The sequence below is a fragment of the Sciurus vulgaris genome (genome assembly GCF_902686455.1).
Source record: "Sciurus vulgaris genome assembly, chromosome: 5".
In the NCBI taxonomy this organism is placed as follows: Eukaryota; Metazoa; Chordata; class Mammalia; order Rodentia; family Sciuridae; genus Sciurus; species Sciurus vulgaris.
This window is the reverse complement of record NC_136465.1, coordinates 170164209-170178388: the sequence shown is the minus strand read 5'-3', so window position 1 is coordinate 170178388 and position 14180 is coordinate 170164209. Positions and strand designations below refer to the sequence as shown.

Sequence of the window (14180 nt, the reverse complement as noted above, 5' to 3'; positions counted from 1 at the left end):
CTCGGCTCGGAAGCCACGCCGCGGAACCACTGGTTCCGGCGCGCGGGCGCCGCGGGGCACTGTGGGAGGCAGCGGGGCTGTCAGCCTCGCCCCGCCCCCAGCTTCGGCGGCACCAAGGTCCGCCACGTTTCCGCTCGGAACGCCCCCTCCGGACGTCCCCGGATGCAGCCTGACGTAATCACCCCTCTCGCGTCTTAGCCCTCAGAGGCTAAAGGCGACACCTGGCAAAGAGCAGCGAAGAATTTCCGGGTGCGCCTTCGCTTTACGGCTCGTGCGTTTTTCCGCCGAATCCGGAGGAAGCCAGAAGGCATTTACGACAGTGCCGGTCGTGTTTACGGCGCCGGCCTCTGCGTGCGCATGTTCTCTGTTTTCCCGGTTCCTTGGAGTGCAGTGCTAAGCGAAGTCTTCAGCCCGGGCCATCTGTCGCCATCCGGGCGGGCTGAGGCCGTTGCAGGTGAGCGGCGTGTTTTGTGGGGTTCAACCGACCTCCAGAGCCAGCTCGGGCTAAACTTGGACTTCGGGGACCTCCCGGAAGAGACCTCTCCTACGTCCCCTTCTGCCGTCGCTGTCCCTCCGCTGGGCGGGGCAGGAACCTGCCTTCGGTGGTCCCCGGCCCGCCACACTGCGGGATGCGGAGCACGTCCTTGGGTGCAGGTCGCTTGCCCCAGACCTCGCTCAGCGGCCGTGGGCTGGGTGAACTCGATCGTCTGACTTAACCCAGTGGGCCACAGATCATTCTGAAGGGACCGAACCCTCCCTGAGCTTCTCAGTGGGTGTTTGGGGTGCCAGGCTGGCTGTATTCGACCCCTGCCTTGAGCGTACCTCCAGAGGTTTTCTTCTGGTTTTGTGTGTGTGTGTGTGTGTGTGATTTAGGCAACAAAGACACCCGAGGAGATCCCACCCTCGATCTGAAACCTACCCCAGCCTGAGCCCAGGGGTCCGTGGCGTTTTATCTGCAGTAGCCACAGGACTGCTGTTGTTGCCCCTCTGCCCTGCTCTTGTGGCCGGTACAGCTGTCACATTGTTTTAGTTGAATGGCGCAGTTTCTCCTACTAGCTCCTTTCTGCTTTCACTATTTTACAGCGCTGGACAAAGGACCCCCATCCCCTGTTCTCCACAGAGATCATGCATATCAGGCTTGGGCTCCTTACATCTGCTTTGACAACTGGATTTTAAATGTCTTCCTAAGACGTTATTGTGTTGTTAGGTGTGACCTAAAACCCAATTTTTTTCAGGTTCCTTCCTGCCTAACATAATGCAAAGAAAACTGGAGTTACGCAGATAACCCTGGGAGTCAGAACTATTCCAAATGATTGACAGATTAGCTGCTTGATTTGTCTGAGCTTTAAATTTTCTCTCTAAAATGGGGTGTGGAGGATTAGTGACATTAAAGGATATGATATGCAGTGGCTGCCACAGGGTCGGTTAAAGATTCATTTAATGTGAATTGCTTCAAGACCACCACCCCTTCCCTTTTGTTCTTGTAGGTTAGCTTAAGAGGCTGAAGCTCCCAGATACAGTCACTGTTTCTGTCACCCAGATGTCATTTCCCAGTCTTCCTGTCAAGGAACAGTGAGCATCAAGGTTACTAAGTACACTCTGCTGGTGCTCTCTGGTTGCTTTCCAGCTTCCAGGAGATGTTGGTGAATGAGCATTTTCAGAGAGCCACCTCAGATGATGAATTCATAGGTTTTTGACAGGCAGTGATAGGCAGGCATATGCTGGAGAGTCTCCAGTTTTAAACTCTCCTGAAATGAGTTCCACCATTATACTGAGAGTGGTCTCTGGGACCAGACTATCTGGTTTCAGATTGTTCATCAACTAGCATTGCAACTTTGGGCAGTGTCTTAACTTCACTATACCTCAGTTTTCTTACCCAGAAAGTGGGGATAATACTGGCCCCTTGGTCACAAGATTGTTGGGAGGATTGAGTGAATTGGTGTGTGGTGAGCGCTGAGAGCAGTGCCTGGTACTCACAACATTTATGAACATTTTGGCATTCCACCAAAATTTTATGGTGGCTTCTTAGCCTACTGGCAGCCTGTGCGTGGCTCTCTGTCCACTTGCTGCGCACACAGAATTTTTGATATCAGAAAATTGGAAGAACAAGAAAGGAAAATCAAATTGCAGTATGTGCTTCAGGATCTTTTTTTAGCACTGTGCATAAGTATATTTTTACAAGCCTCAGTAGTCATTGTGTACATTTTACAAAGAAGGTGTTTTATTCATAAGTGTTAACAGAACTTTCACAATGATCCTGTGATATAAATAAATTTGTATGCCTTGATGAAAATGTTTCTGAGAACTAGAGGTGCTTTTTACACTTCAGAAAAATGGTACTGTTTCATCAAATCTGTAAGACACCACTCAGACACCCTTAACTTACGTGACACTAAGAAATAAAAGCTGCCAGTTAAGGTGTGACACCCATCAGGTGTAAGGAGAGCCTCATTTCAGATCCATTACAGTGAATAAAGAAGGTGTCCTAGAATTAATGAAATATGGCGAATCAGTTTTGTTGGCAGGTTTCTGAGTTTTAAGTATTCAAAGAAATATTTATGAGAAAAAGTAGCTCAACAGTTGAGGGTTGTTTTTGCACTGTTCCTTGAATTTTAGCATTTATGTCTTTACCCTATATGTGCGTGTTTTATACTCTGAGACTTTCCTTCATGCAGTGACTCGTTTGTTTTTAAGGTTTTAAAAGATGGCAAAGTTCATGACACCCGTGATCCAGGACAACCCCTCGGGCTGGGGCCCCTGTGCTGTTCCTGAGCAGTTTCGGGATATGCCCTACCAGCCGTTCAGCAAAGGAGATCGTCTGGGAAAGGTACTTGCCTGTCAGCAGGAGTCTGGATCTTTTAAGCTGTGGCTGCTACTCCAGGAGTTTCATTTATTCTCTCAAAAGCGCAGCCCCTGTGCTCCTACAGAGCCAGCTGCTGAGATAGGGTGTAACCTCCGGAGGGAGTGCTGGGGACTTCCAAAGGCATCACAAGCCAATTCCGATACTTTACCGCACGTGTCCCCTCGCTTTCAGGGCTTTCTGGGTCAGCGGCAGCTTGCCTGGCTGACCTGAGCATTCTTTCTCCGTTGCTCTTAATAGGTTGCAGACTGGACAGGTGCCACATACCAAGATAAGAGGTACACAAGTAAGTCTTAACTGGCTGCCCGAACCAGGCCTTGAGGGAATTGTTACTTTTTCCTAATAACCTCTGTCTGAAGACTTTCTTCTAGGAAAGGAAAGAACAATGATTGATAGTTTTTAGGGGGATATTCTTGACTAGACACAAACCACATTTTTTGTGGTTGTTAAATAGCCCCAGAACGTAGATTGTAGTTAAAGGAGCATGGACCATTCTCAGGAGGGTTTCCTCATCTGTTGAATACATTACCAGTTTATATTCTTTGCTTGGAATTTACTAAGCTTCTCAAGCCAATAATCAGTGGACTCCAGGTTTAAATCCCTTGTCTTTAAGATCCTAGTAATAAGGTAAAAGGCTTTGTGTCTGTGCCAGTTGGGGTAGTTGGGAATGGCTGCCTGGAGTGCCAGGTTAAGATACCTGAGGCTGAGGCCACAAGAGAGTCACTCATCCACTAGACGTGTCTGCCTTGGGCAGCAGACAGTGGTGTGCTGTGCGTGCCCCACATTCTCACACACACACCCTGTTGACGAGCTCTCAGCTCAAACCCTTGCATGATAAGGTGCAAAATGAAATGGGTTGGCTCAAGTTCCTCAAAAAGCTTTTTAGACCAGGGCTTTTCACACTTCCACGTGCATATGAATCACTGGGATCTTGTTAAAGCCCTGGCTCTGGTTTGGTAGGTCTGGGGTGGGGCTGGGAGCCTGCATGCCAGCCCCTGGTGTGTACCAGTACAGCCTGTAGGCTATGGTGATCACACTGTCACCTTTGCCTCCAGATAAGTACTCCTCGCAGTTTGGCGGCGGGAGTCAGTATGCTTACTTCCACGAGGAGGACGAGACCAGCTTCCAGCTCGTGGACACGGCACGGACACAGAAGACTGCCTACCAGCGGAACCGCATGCGGTTTGCACAGGTAGAGCCCGAGCTGACAACCTGGCCTCTGAGGCTTTTGCCATTGGTCATCGCCTGCTGCTAAGTGTGACCCTGTGGATAGTAATGAGAGAGGAGAGCATGTCATGGTATTCAGTGACACACGGAGCTGGAGAAAACTGTATGAGGTCCAGGGGTCCATTTTGTAGTGAGAGGCCTGCTCACCAACAGCTCCAGCATCACAGTCCTGTCCTAAGAATGGGACTGGGGGTAAATAAAAAGGTGCCATGTACTGTCGTCTCGCTTAATTGCTATGCGAGAACTTTATTAAGTAGATGGTCCAGTTGGGCTGCGTCTTATTACATAAAGAGGCAAACTCAGCAGCTCACCTGAGACCAGCAAATGTTCTTCAATAGAGAAATGTGTGGGAATATGAGTCTGAGATAATTTCAGTACTTCTTCCATTAAAGGTCCAGGCCGTTGATGCCATGGAGAGAAAGCGTAGAGTAAAAGGTGAAGCTTGGGCTTTGCCTGCCACACGTCCTCTAACGGCCTCCCTCCAGCCCCGCTGACTCCCTGGGGTCTTAACATGGCTCTTTCTTCCTAATTCCCAGCGGAACCTCCGCCGAGACAAAGATCGTCGCAACATGTTGCAGTTCAACCTACAGACCCTGCCTAAGAGTGCCAAGCAGAAAGAGAGGTGATGCCCCCACCCTGCCCGCACAAGGTGTCCTTCCCAGACTAGCTGTACCCAGAAAACGGGCCAGACGGGAGGAGGCTGGTGTTCCCACTCTGGGGCCAGGGGACTTTCCTAAAGCAGGTAGCACGGGGGAGACTACTTGCAGTGGACATGTGCACTGGAGAGAAACAAAGGCAGACAGGACAGGACTCGGGGTTCAGTCCCACCAGGCACAACTTTAAGAAGCCCCGCTTGTGCTGCGTCCTGTAGACCCCTTGAGCTGTGAGTATAGCAGCCACTGTGCCCCAGGTTGGGCCGCCACAGATGGTCCGTGTAGGTTGAGCTAGTACACCCACTCGGTATTTGGGGACAACGTGCTTCTGCTAGCATCTCCATTTTGTGCCCCTTTGGCCTCTTTCTGTAAGGCCCTGTTCTCCACAGTTCAGAGAAGTCAGGGATGATACTGAAGTTCAGCTGAAGAAAAGGCCACTGGCTTAAAAGTCTGCACTGAGATCACAGTGTTGTTTTTTCAGAGAACGCATACGACTGCAGAAAAAGTTCCAGAAGCAATTTGGAGTAAGGCAGAAATGGGACCAAAAGTCACAGGTAGTGTATCCACACCAAAATTCCGTCTGAGAACGCAGTTTTGTTTCTTTTTCTAACAGCTTTGAGATGCAGTCGTATGCCGGATAAGTGAGTGGTCTTAGTGTATTTGCGGAGTTGTGCAATCATTGCTGCAATCATTGCTGCAATCGATTTCAGACCCTATCCTCACCTTAAAAAGAAGCCCTGTACTTAAGCAGTCACCCCTATTCCTCCCAGCCCTAGACAACCACTGATCTATTTTTTGTCTCTGGATTTTCCTGTTTTGAGCATTTCACATAAATGAAATTTTATGTGATCTTTTGTGACAGGGCTACCTTTATTTAGCATAGCATTTTCAAGGCACATCCACTTTTAGCTTGTATTGGCACAGTATCTGCAGAGGATCGATTCCCAAACCCCCTGAGGATACCAGAATTGCAGGTGCTCAACTCCTTGTATAGAAAATGTGGCAGTATTTGCATGTGACCCTGTGTAGGTGCTCTCAAGTACTTTTGTGGGCTTTTTTGTTTTGTTTTTTGCAGTGCTAAGAGTTGAACACAGGATCTTACACATTAGGCAAGCATTCTACCACTGAGCTACACTCCCTGCCCTTAGGTATTTAAATCCTAGGGCAGGGGATATAGCTCAGTTGGTAGAGTGCTTGCCTCACATGCACAGGGCACTGGGTTCAGTTCCCCAGCACCGCATACACACACACACAAGTAAATCATCTCTAGATTACTGGATAGATTACTGCCGCAGTGCTGGTGTGGACACTGTGAGAACAGTAAGCACATGTAAGTAGGACACGAAGGTGCAGGTCCAGAAGAGTTCCACCCATGAGGACCCTTGAGCCCTGCACGTCCCTGGTGGCATCATTGCCCAAGCATGGAATCACAAGTTTTTGCACTCCTGATCTTTTTTGTTGTTTTGGGTTATAAGCTCCCAGGAGTTAGGGATCCTGTCTCATCAAACAGCCAGCACTGTAGTTGCTGAATAAGTGACCTTCATCGTGTTAAACTGTGTTTTGCTTGTATCTTGCATGGATTATAATTTTTTTCCTCCAATGGTTTTCCACTGTAGAAACCCCGAGACTCTTCAGTCGAGGTTCGTAGTGATTGGGAGGTGAAAGAGGAAATGGATTTTCCTCAGCTGATGAAGATGCGCTACTTGGAAGTCTCAGAGCCCCAGGACATGTGAGTAACGCCTTTATTGCTTCCTTTCCACCATGCTCCCGATGGTGGACTATCTGGTGGTGGATGTTCCCTTAAGCCTTAGTAATTGCAGAAAGAATGTGAAGCCACTTACCCAAAAGAGATTGCTTAACCAAAAGGTTAATAGATGTGTTTTTGAAAAACAAGACTAACCCAAAAAGCAGAAAGAAGTTTATTAATCCTAAACTTCAGATTTCTTGCAATTTCCTGGCATCCTGAGCAAAGGCAAAATAAAATTGAGTTATGTAGCTCTTGCAGCAGAAAGAAAAGAAAATAAATTAAAAAAAAAAAAAAAAAAAAAAAAAAACAGGAAGAAATTTGCTAATATTAAATCCCAGATTTATTACAACTTTCTGGCATCCTGAGCAAAAGCACAATAAGATTAAGTCATAAAGCTCTTTTGGCAGAGAGAGCGAGACAGCAGTTCTTCAGGAGACTGCTTCTCCTGAGATTTCAAAGAGCTTGCTACAAAGGACAGGTGGATGGAACTGACCCAGCGGGGAACCAGAGCGCCAGGCCCGAAGTCTGTCCTCCGTCTCTTCTTTTTATTAGACTTGTGCACGAGACTTAGGAGTCTGTGGCTTAAAAAGTGGGTTCATCTCTTTCCTTGCTGTCCTGCCTGCTCTCCCTTAGTGAGTGCTGTGGGGCCCTAGAGTACTACGACAAAGCCTTTGACCGCATCACCACCAGGAGCGAGAAGCCACTGCGGAGCATCAAGCGCATCTTCCACACTGTCACCACCACAGATGACCCCGTCATCCGCAAGGTGTGCATACCCTGCCACCCCTCCCCCACCCATTAGGAATGCTTTCAGCTTCTACAGCTGAGGCCTCAAAGAAGCAAAGGACATGGGATATATGGACACCCCTTGTTACCCACAGGGCATTGTTCCCAGGACCCTTCCACAGATGCCAAGATGCCTTATGGAAATGACATGATTTCCATATAACGTGCGCGTGTCTTTTTATGTACTGTAAACCACCTGCAGGTTACTACAGTACCTGGGACGTGATTGCCACCTAAGCAGTTATTACGCTGTATTGACGTCTGCATGTGCTCAGCAGACACAGTGTTGTTTTCCTAATATTTGCTTGTGTCTGGGTGTGGAGCCCCCAGAAAGAGGGCCGACTGCAGGACTCCTCTAAATAGACCTGGAGTAGGGGAAGGCGAGGCACGTAGCAGGACAGACACTGTGCGATGCTGGGGTGATGCTGGGGCGAGCCCTGGCTCCGCCCTGCTCACTGACTTCCTCGATCTGGAGCTGAGTTTTCTCATCCGCCAAAGGGGCGAATGTTCTTTTTTTTTTTTTTTTTTTTTTTTTTTTGGCAGTACTGGGGATCGAACTCAGGGCTTTGTGCTTGGGAGGCAAGCACTTTACCAGCCGAGCTATCTCCCCAGCCCCGGGCGAATGTTCTTAACACGTGCCACCAAGGCAGGGCTGAAGGCATGGAGAAGCACTAGCAAGTGTCAAGTGGCCGTGGCCAGCAGTGCCACCACAGCCCAGTGTGGCAACTACAGGCAGAGTCTCTGGCCCATGTGCTGCAGCCTTCTCAGACGACCAGGGGAGGTGTGGGTGGGAAAGGCCTCCTGTTCCTAAAGGTTTGCGTGGCAAGCGAAGGAGTCCTCCCTGCCGTGCAAATGAGCAGTCAGGCCTAAAAAAGAATCTCCTCAGACCTCCCTCTTGTCCTCCTTACAGCTGGCAAAGACTCAAGGGAACGTGTTTGCCACCGATGCCATTCTGGCCACACTGATGAGCTGCACCCGCTCAGTGTATTCCTGGGACATTGTTGTCCAGCGAGTTGGGTCCAAGCTCTTCTTTGACAAGAGGGACAACTCCGACTTTGGTGAGGAGCCTGTCTGGGAGCTGCTTAGAGGCCTGGGGTGATTTTGTGGGTTCAGAACAATTCCCTAGAACTAAAGAGGGGTGGAAGGTGGTCTGTGTCCTCAGGCGAGGCCGCACGTCAGCGTCTCTGCTGGCTCCTTGAGGCGTGGAGGAGGGGCTGGCGCTGCGGAGCCTGCCGGCCTCACGTTGCCCTGGCCTCGGGCTGTGGCTCCGGCAGGCATTCCGACCTCTGCGTCTCTCAGACCCCCTTGGTGTGAGCTTCACTTCAGACTGATGCTTTTTGCTTCTGCCTTTGTGTGTGTGCGTGCTTCTGTGTGTGCACCTGCCCTAACTGAGCGTCAGTCACTCAGAAAATGGCAAAATTCTGAGCCTGAAGCCTGAGGCTGCTCCTCTGTTAAAAAGCTCAAAGTCAAACATGCCCCTGGTCAGAAGGGCGGCTCTCTGGTGTGACTGGCTGCACTGTCGGGGTCTCGAGGCTTCTCCCTCCACCACGTGTCCTGCACTTGTAGAAAATGGTTCTTTGGGGGAAGGGCCTGTGATTTGGGTCTGCAGGTCTCCCAGGTGCTGGGCACACCGTGGGTGACTCTTGGCTGCATCGTGTGTGACCACACTCCCTTTGCAGACCTCCTGACAGTGAGTGAGACAGCCAATGAGCCCCCTCAGGATGAAGGCAATTCCTTCAACTCTCCCCGCAACCTGGCCATGGAGGCGACCTACATCAACCACAACTTCTCCCAGCAGTGCCTGAGAATGGTGAGGAGACGGGCGCTGGCCTTCAGAGGCCGAGTAGTGCGCCTCTGCTTGGGGCTGTGGGGTTGACTGAGCAGGACAGGTGCCGTCCCTGCCTTGAAGTCAGGCTGCCCAGTCACAGGGCAGATCTACCCTCCTCTCTCCGTGGTCTGGGGCCCGTTTCCTCTGTAGTCACAATACCTATGATGCCTATCTCGCGTGCGTAGACACGTTGTGAAGATCCTTCAGTTATTTAACAGACACGTGTGCAGATGCATCCTTTTGGTCCTGGGGATGGAGCAGGAAACAAAGCAAAGCTCCTTCCCTGAGGGAGCTTCGTTGTAGCAAAAGAGGACAGATCCTGGACAGCACGTTGTTTGACTTGAGTAGCCTCTGTGCCGTGGTGAAGGGCAGAGGGGCTGCTGAGTGCTTGTCCCCAGCCACCGGGCGCTGACAGCAGGAGGGCAAAGCAGACGTAAAGCACAGTGAGCCCAGCACCTGGCCAGGGCTCTAACTGAACCGTGCTGGGCCTGGCTGGTTGGGTTAGAAACCGAGTTGGCAGTGTCTTGTGACGGCCTGTCGTTTTTGCAGGGGAAGGAAAGATACAACTTCCCCAACCCCAACCCATTCGTGGAGGATGACATGGACAAGAATGAAATCGCCTCTGTCGCCTACCGGTACAGCACGGCCCTGGATGAGGGTGCTCGGGAGCCCAGGCCAGAGCCCACTGGGCTGGACGGGGGGGACACCTGAAACAGGGTGTCAGTGACCTGATGAGGTCCTCCTTCACTGCAGGTACCGTAGGTGGAAGCTTGGAGATGACATCGACCTTATCGTCCGTTGTGAGCATGACGGCGTCATGACGGGGGCCAACGGAGAGGTGTCCTTCATCAACATCAAGACCCTCAACGAGTGGGACTCCAGGGTGAGGCACCACCCTCACGCCGCGTCTGTTCCCAGCCGGGGGCTCTCCACATAGTTCCCCGTGGGGGCAGGGCCTGGCATCTGCCACTTGGCTCGCCAGCACCCGCCTCCAGCTCTTGCTTCCTCTTCTTGCCATCTGGCCTCCCGTTGTCTCTGCTCTTGGCACTTCTGGCTCTGCCCTCTTGCCTGGGCTGGCAGCCTCCTCCAGGCCCAGCAGCTCTCGTCACCTCTTTACTCCAGCCATTGCCTGTCTCCAGCTTTTGACTCCTTTGTCCTGTTCCTTCACCATGAACTCAAAGGTTCTACGACCCAGCTCAGAATTCACCTGTAGACACACCTTGAAAGAGACCCGCTTCCCTGACCTCCTCTTCCCACCTTCCCCCGCGCGCCATTCCCTGGTGGCTGGGCCACTGGTCATTCTCGGCCTGCCCTGGCCCACGCCACACAGGAGTCAGTGGGCAGCAGCTCTCCTTGCTGCTGTGAGAACCAAGGACACTTGATGCAGTGAGAGGACGCAGGGCCATCTGTTCTGCACCTTGGCCCCTCAGCTGCAGGCCAGGCTTGGGCCCTGTTCTCACCTGTTTCGCATCTGTCCCCGCAGACCTCTGCCTGCCCGTTTCTAGTCCATAGCTGCTGCCTCACATGCGCACACGGGGAAGGGCTCTCGGATGCCTCAGCAAACCCACACTCCTAGGTAGTTTGGGTTAGAACTAAATGACTAATAGTCATTAGAACTAAATGACTAATAAAGTGAACTTGAGTATATTTTTTGCATTGAACCAAGAAGGTGTGGAAACCTCCACCATGTGACCTCTGAATGGTCACATCACTCTGGACCAACCCAGCTGCCCACATCGGCAACTGAGGTGCCTGGAGACCTCGCTGGGGTCCTTTTTTGCTGTCTGTGGAGCCTCAGACTGAGGCTGGCCTTCCCACTGAGCCTCAGATCAGTGCCCGTCACTCCCCTGCAGCCCGCCAGTCCTCTCCGCTTGGTTAGCCATCGCGCCTCCATGGGGCCCCTCCTCCCCACAGCACAAGAGCCTCTCATTTATAGGACACTTGATGCCATTTGCATGTCCTGTCCTTTGTGTGTCCACCCGTCCAGATGGGCATGTAGAGGAAAGGAACTGTCCCACTGAGTGGCTGCTGGATGGCGGGCTGTGCAAGGGGGGCCACGTCTTTGTCTCTGATCCCCTGCCTCCTTCCCGCACCTCTGACTGGCCTTCCTCTCAGCACTGCAATGGCGTTGACTGGCGTCAGAAGCTGGACTCTCAGCGAGGGGCCGTCATCGCCACCGAGCTGAAGAACAACAGCTACAAGCTGGCCCGCTGGACCTGCTGTGCGCTGCTGGCCGGTTCCGAGTACCTCAAGCTGGGGTGAGGCTCCCTTCCGAGAGGCCGGGACCCGGGCTGGTCTTTTCCTTTGTCCCTTGGGGACCGCAGCAGATCAGGTGTCCCCCATTAACTGACGTTTGACCCTTGGCACTGCCATTTCAGGGCCACCCTGCTCCTGCCACTAACGTCCCTTTCCCAACAGGTACGTGTCTCGGTACCATGTGAAGGACTCCTCGCGCCACGTCATCTTGGGCACCCAGCAGTTCAAGCCCAATGAGTTCGCCAGCCAGATCAACCTGAGCGTGGAGAACGCCTGGGGCATCCTGCGCTGTGTCATCGACATCTGCATGAAGCTGGAGGAGGGCAAGTACCTGATCCTCAAGGACCCCAACAAGCAGGTCATCCGCGTCTATAGCCTGCCCGACGGCACCTTCAGCTCCGACGAGGACGATGAGGACGAGGAGGAGGAGGAAGAGGAAGAAGAAGGTGGGTGGCAGGGAGCGACCCCTGGGGCCCTGGGACCTGAGCAGCACCGACTCCGCCTCCCAGAGCTTCCTCCAGAGCCTTCACGGCAGGAAGGGTGGGGGAGGCTTTGGAGAAAGGCTGTGGAGGTCTCTGACCCTAGCTGGTGCTCTGGACAAGAAAGGTGGGCTCCAGTGGCCACCCAGCCCAGAAACATCTCCAGCCTCACCTGCCTGACTGAAGGTAGCTTACCTCTGAGGATCCCAGAAGCCATCTTCCAAGTAGAGGCGTTGAACCTCAGAAGCATTCGCCAGAGGTTCACAAGGGAGAGTGGGCGTCACGTCAGCAGCGTGGCTCATTCTCTCAACATTTTGTGTCTTTCAGAGGAAGAAACTTAAACCAGATGGTGACACAGAACTGGAGTTGCCGAGCCCAGGAAGGCCTTTGCTGCCTAGTGGAATGTCTGTCTGGCAGATGGAATAAAGTATCGGTCTTCTTGGCCTCTTTCCTTCCTCATTTGCCTCCATTACGATTGACAGCCCTTCCTTTTCCCAGCAGCCCTTAGGACGGGGAGAGTGAGAGACCCAGCAGCTTCTGTCCAGCATTCTTATGTTCTCGAGCATTGTTAGCGTCACGCTCCTCGTACAGGTGAATTCCTGAGTGTCTCTTGGAGCCTTTTGAAATGATCCTCTCATGGGCAGTGTTAGTTGTGAGGTAAGTTATGGAGGTCCCCACAAGAAGCCCACTGGCACAAGCCCTCAGGCCTACTGGCTGTGTGCAAGACCAAGCTGTCACCCTTAGAAAGCCTGCCGTCTCTGAGAACCCCCAGGTCATGACTAGGGTAGGATCGCCGCGCTTGGAGAAGGGCACCTTGGAAGATTTTGGTGGATATTCTATGGTGTGATGATTGTCTTGGTTTGTAGGTTGCTTTTCAAGCTTGGCTTGGGCGGGTGACAAAAGCAGTGTGTCATAAAGCTTTAGATGTTTAGGCTGCGTAAACTTCTCTAGATGAATGCTACTCTGTTCTGGTCACTGAAGTAATTATCCTGCTGGGGTAATTAAACATCTATAAATACCGAGTCGCCACCTTCTTCAGAACTTAATGCTAGTGGAAATAGAGCTCTGTATGGATGGAATAGTTTCAGCTTTGTTAGAATTCCTTAAGTTGGAATTTTAATCAAAATAATTTGTGCCTCAGCAAGCACAATATATGTGTGTGTGTGTGTGTGTGTGTGTGTGTGTGTGTGTGTGTGTGTGTATATATATCTTTCGTGTGTGTGCGTGGTTCTGAAAGCTGAACCCAGGGTTGGAGCGTTTCAGGTGCTCTACCACTGAGCCACACCCCTAGCCCTTGCAAGCAAAGTGTGTGAGTTTTCAAGGCAGTGTTACAAATTTATATAAGGGGGTGTGACAGTGTCATGAGGTTTCAAGGTCAGAGAAAACCTGTGACCCAACTCAAGATGAACTGGGGCAGGCAAGTGGCCAAAGCTCATTCTCAAACACTTTGCTTCAGGTTCCACTGCGTCTGTGACCTGCGTGGGGCTGCCACGCCCAGTGCTAAAAACTGTCCTTCACTCAAAAACTAGTAGCATCCTGCCTGCTGTGCGGGCTCAGCCCAGTTTAGGGCCCTGGAGTACATCATCCTTATTTCCCACTAAGCAAAGTTTGCCAGCACCCCCTGTGGTCTCCCCAAGCACTGAGAAGTGGCCATCCCTACCTTACTGGGGAGGGTCAGGCCGCACCTGCCTTTTCAAGTGCTCGTCATGAGGTCACTCGGCTAAAAAGCTTCCGTCCTAGTGGGCAGTGAGCGGGTACAGGGTGTGAAGGAAACGGCGTGGTGTTCTTGGCTGGGTGCTGGAGAGGCCAGCTGTGCTTAACGAAAAGCCGCTCGGTCAGGCAAGGCTCGAGATCACAGAGTCCTGTCCACACCCTTCCGCGAGAACCCCCAGCTTCGTTTCACTGGAGTGCACAGTGCCCGGAAGGTGCCCGTCCTTCCCTCAGGCACCGTCCCCCCACACCCTGGGAGCCGCGATCGTGTTCACACCCGCCCTGTCCTGAGGGGCTTCGACTCCAGGGTCCACCTCCGACCCGTTTGGCCCTGCGGCTAGCCCCTGGAGGCCGTCCCTCGCCCCTGCCCTGGCTGAAGGTCCAGTGCGTCGTGCGTGTTACTCGGTAGCCACCGCCGAATCCCGCAGCAAACACGAACGGCTTTATCCGCCCTGGCTTCGGCGTCCTGGTATCCGTCCCACAAAACCGAGCCGGCCAACCAGTTTGACAGCCTGGCCACACCGGGAACACAGAAACGGACTTTCTCCAAAACTCCGCTCCCGTCACTCACACGTGAAGCCAGGCGTAAAGCCGAGTCCCGCGCCCCCGACCCGCCCTGCAGCTCGCGACCCCC

General features: G+C 52.3%; 1 protein-coding gene across 1 annotated transcript; it reads left to right on the top strand.

Moving 5' to 3' along the window:
- The first annotated feature begins 312 nt into the window (after window positions 1–312).
- On the top strand, window positions 313–12291 carry EIF3D (eukaryotic translation initiation factor 3 subunit D). Its single transcript, XM_079141621.1, has 15 exons — window positions 313–454; window positions 2695–2827; window positions 3101–3146; window positions 3916–4052; window positions 4624–4709; window positions 5222–5294; window positions 6357–6469; window positions 7121–7253; window positions 8184–8331; window positions 8953–9083; window positions 9651–9736; window positions 9855–9984; window positions 11217–11359; window positions 11520–11803; window positions 12164–12291. Exons 2-15 carry the CDS (start codon window positions 2705–2707, stop codon window positions 12175–12177), a joined length of 1647 nt encoding a protein of 548 aa, XP_078997747.1. The 5' UTR covers window positions 313–454; window positions 2695–2704; the 3' UTR covers window positions 12178–12291.
- The last annotated feature ends 1889 nt before the right edge of the window (window positions 12292–14180 follow it).

What these genes read in the sequence shown, in the direction of transcription:
- EIF3D (XM_079141621.1), top strand. Translation starts at nt 2,705, where the DNA reads ATGGCAAAGTTCATGACACCCGTGATCCAGGACAACCCCTCGGGCTGG. An exon ending in AAGGAGATCGTCTGGGAAAG is followed by an intron (nt 2,828 to 3,100) that starts GTACTTGCCTGT and finishes TGCTCTTAATAG; the next exon opens with GTTGCAGACTGGACAGGTGC. An exon ending in CCAAGATAAGAGGTACACAA is followed by an intron (nt 3,147 to 3,915) that starts GTAAGTCTTAAC and finishes CTTTGCCTCCAG; the next exon opens with ATAAGTACTCCTCGCAGTTT.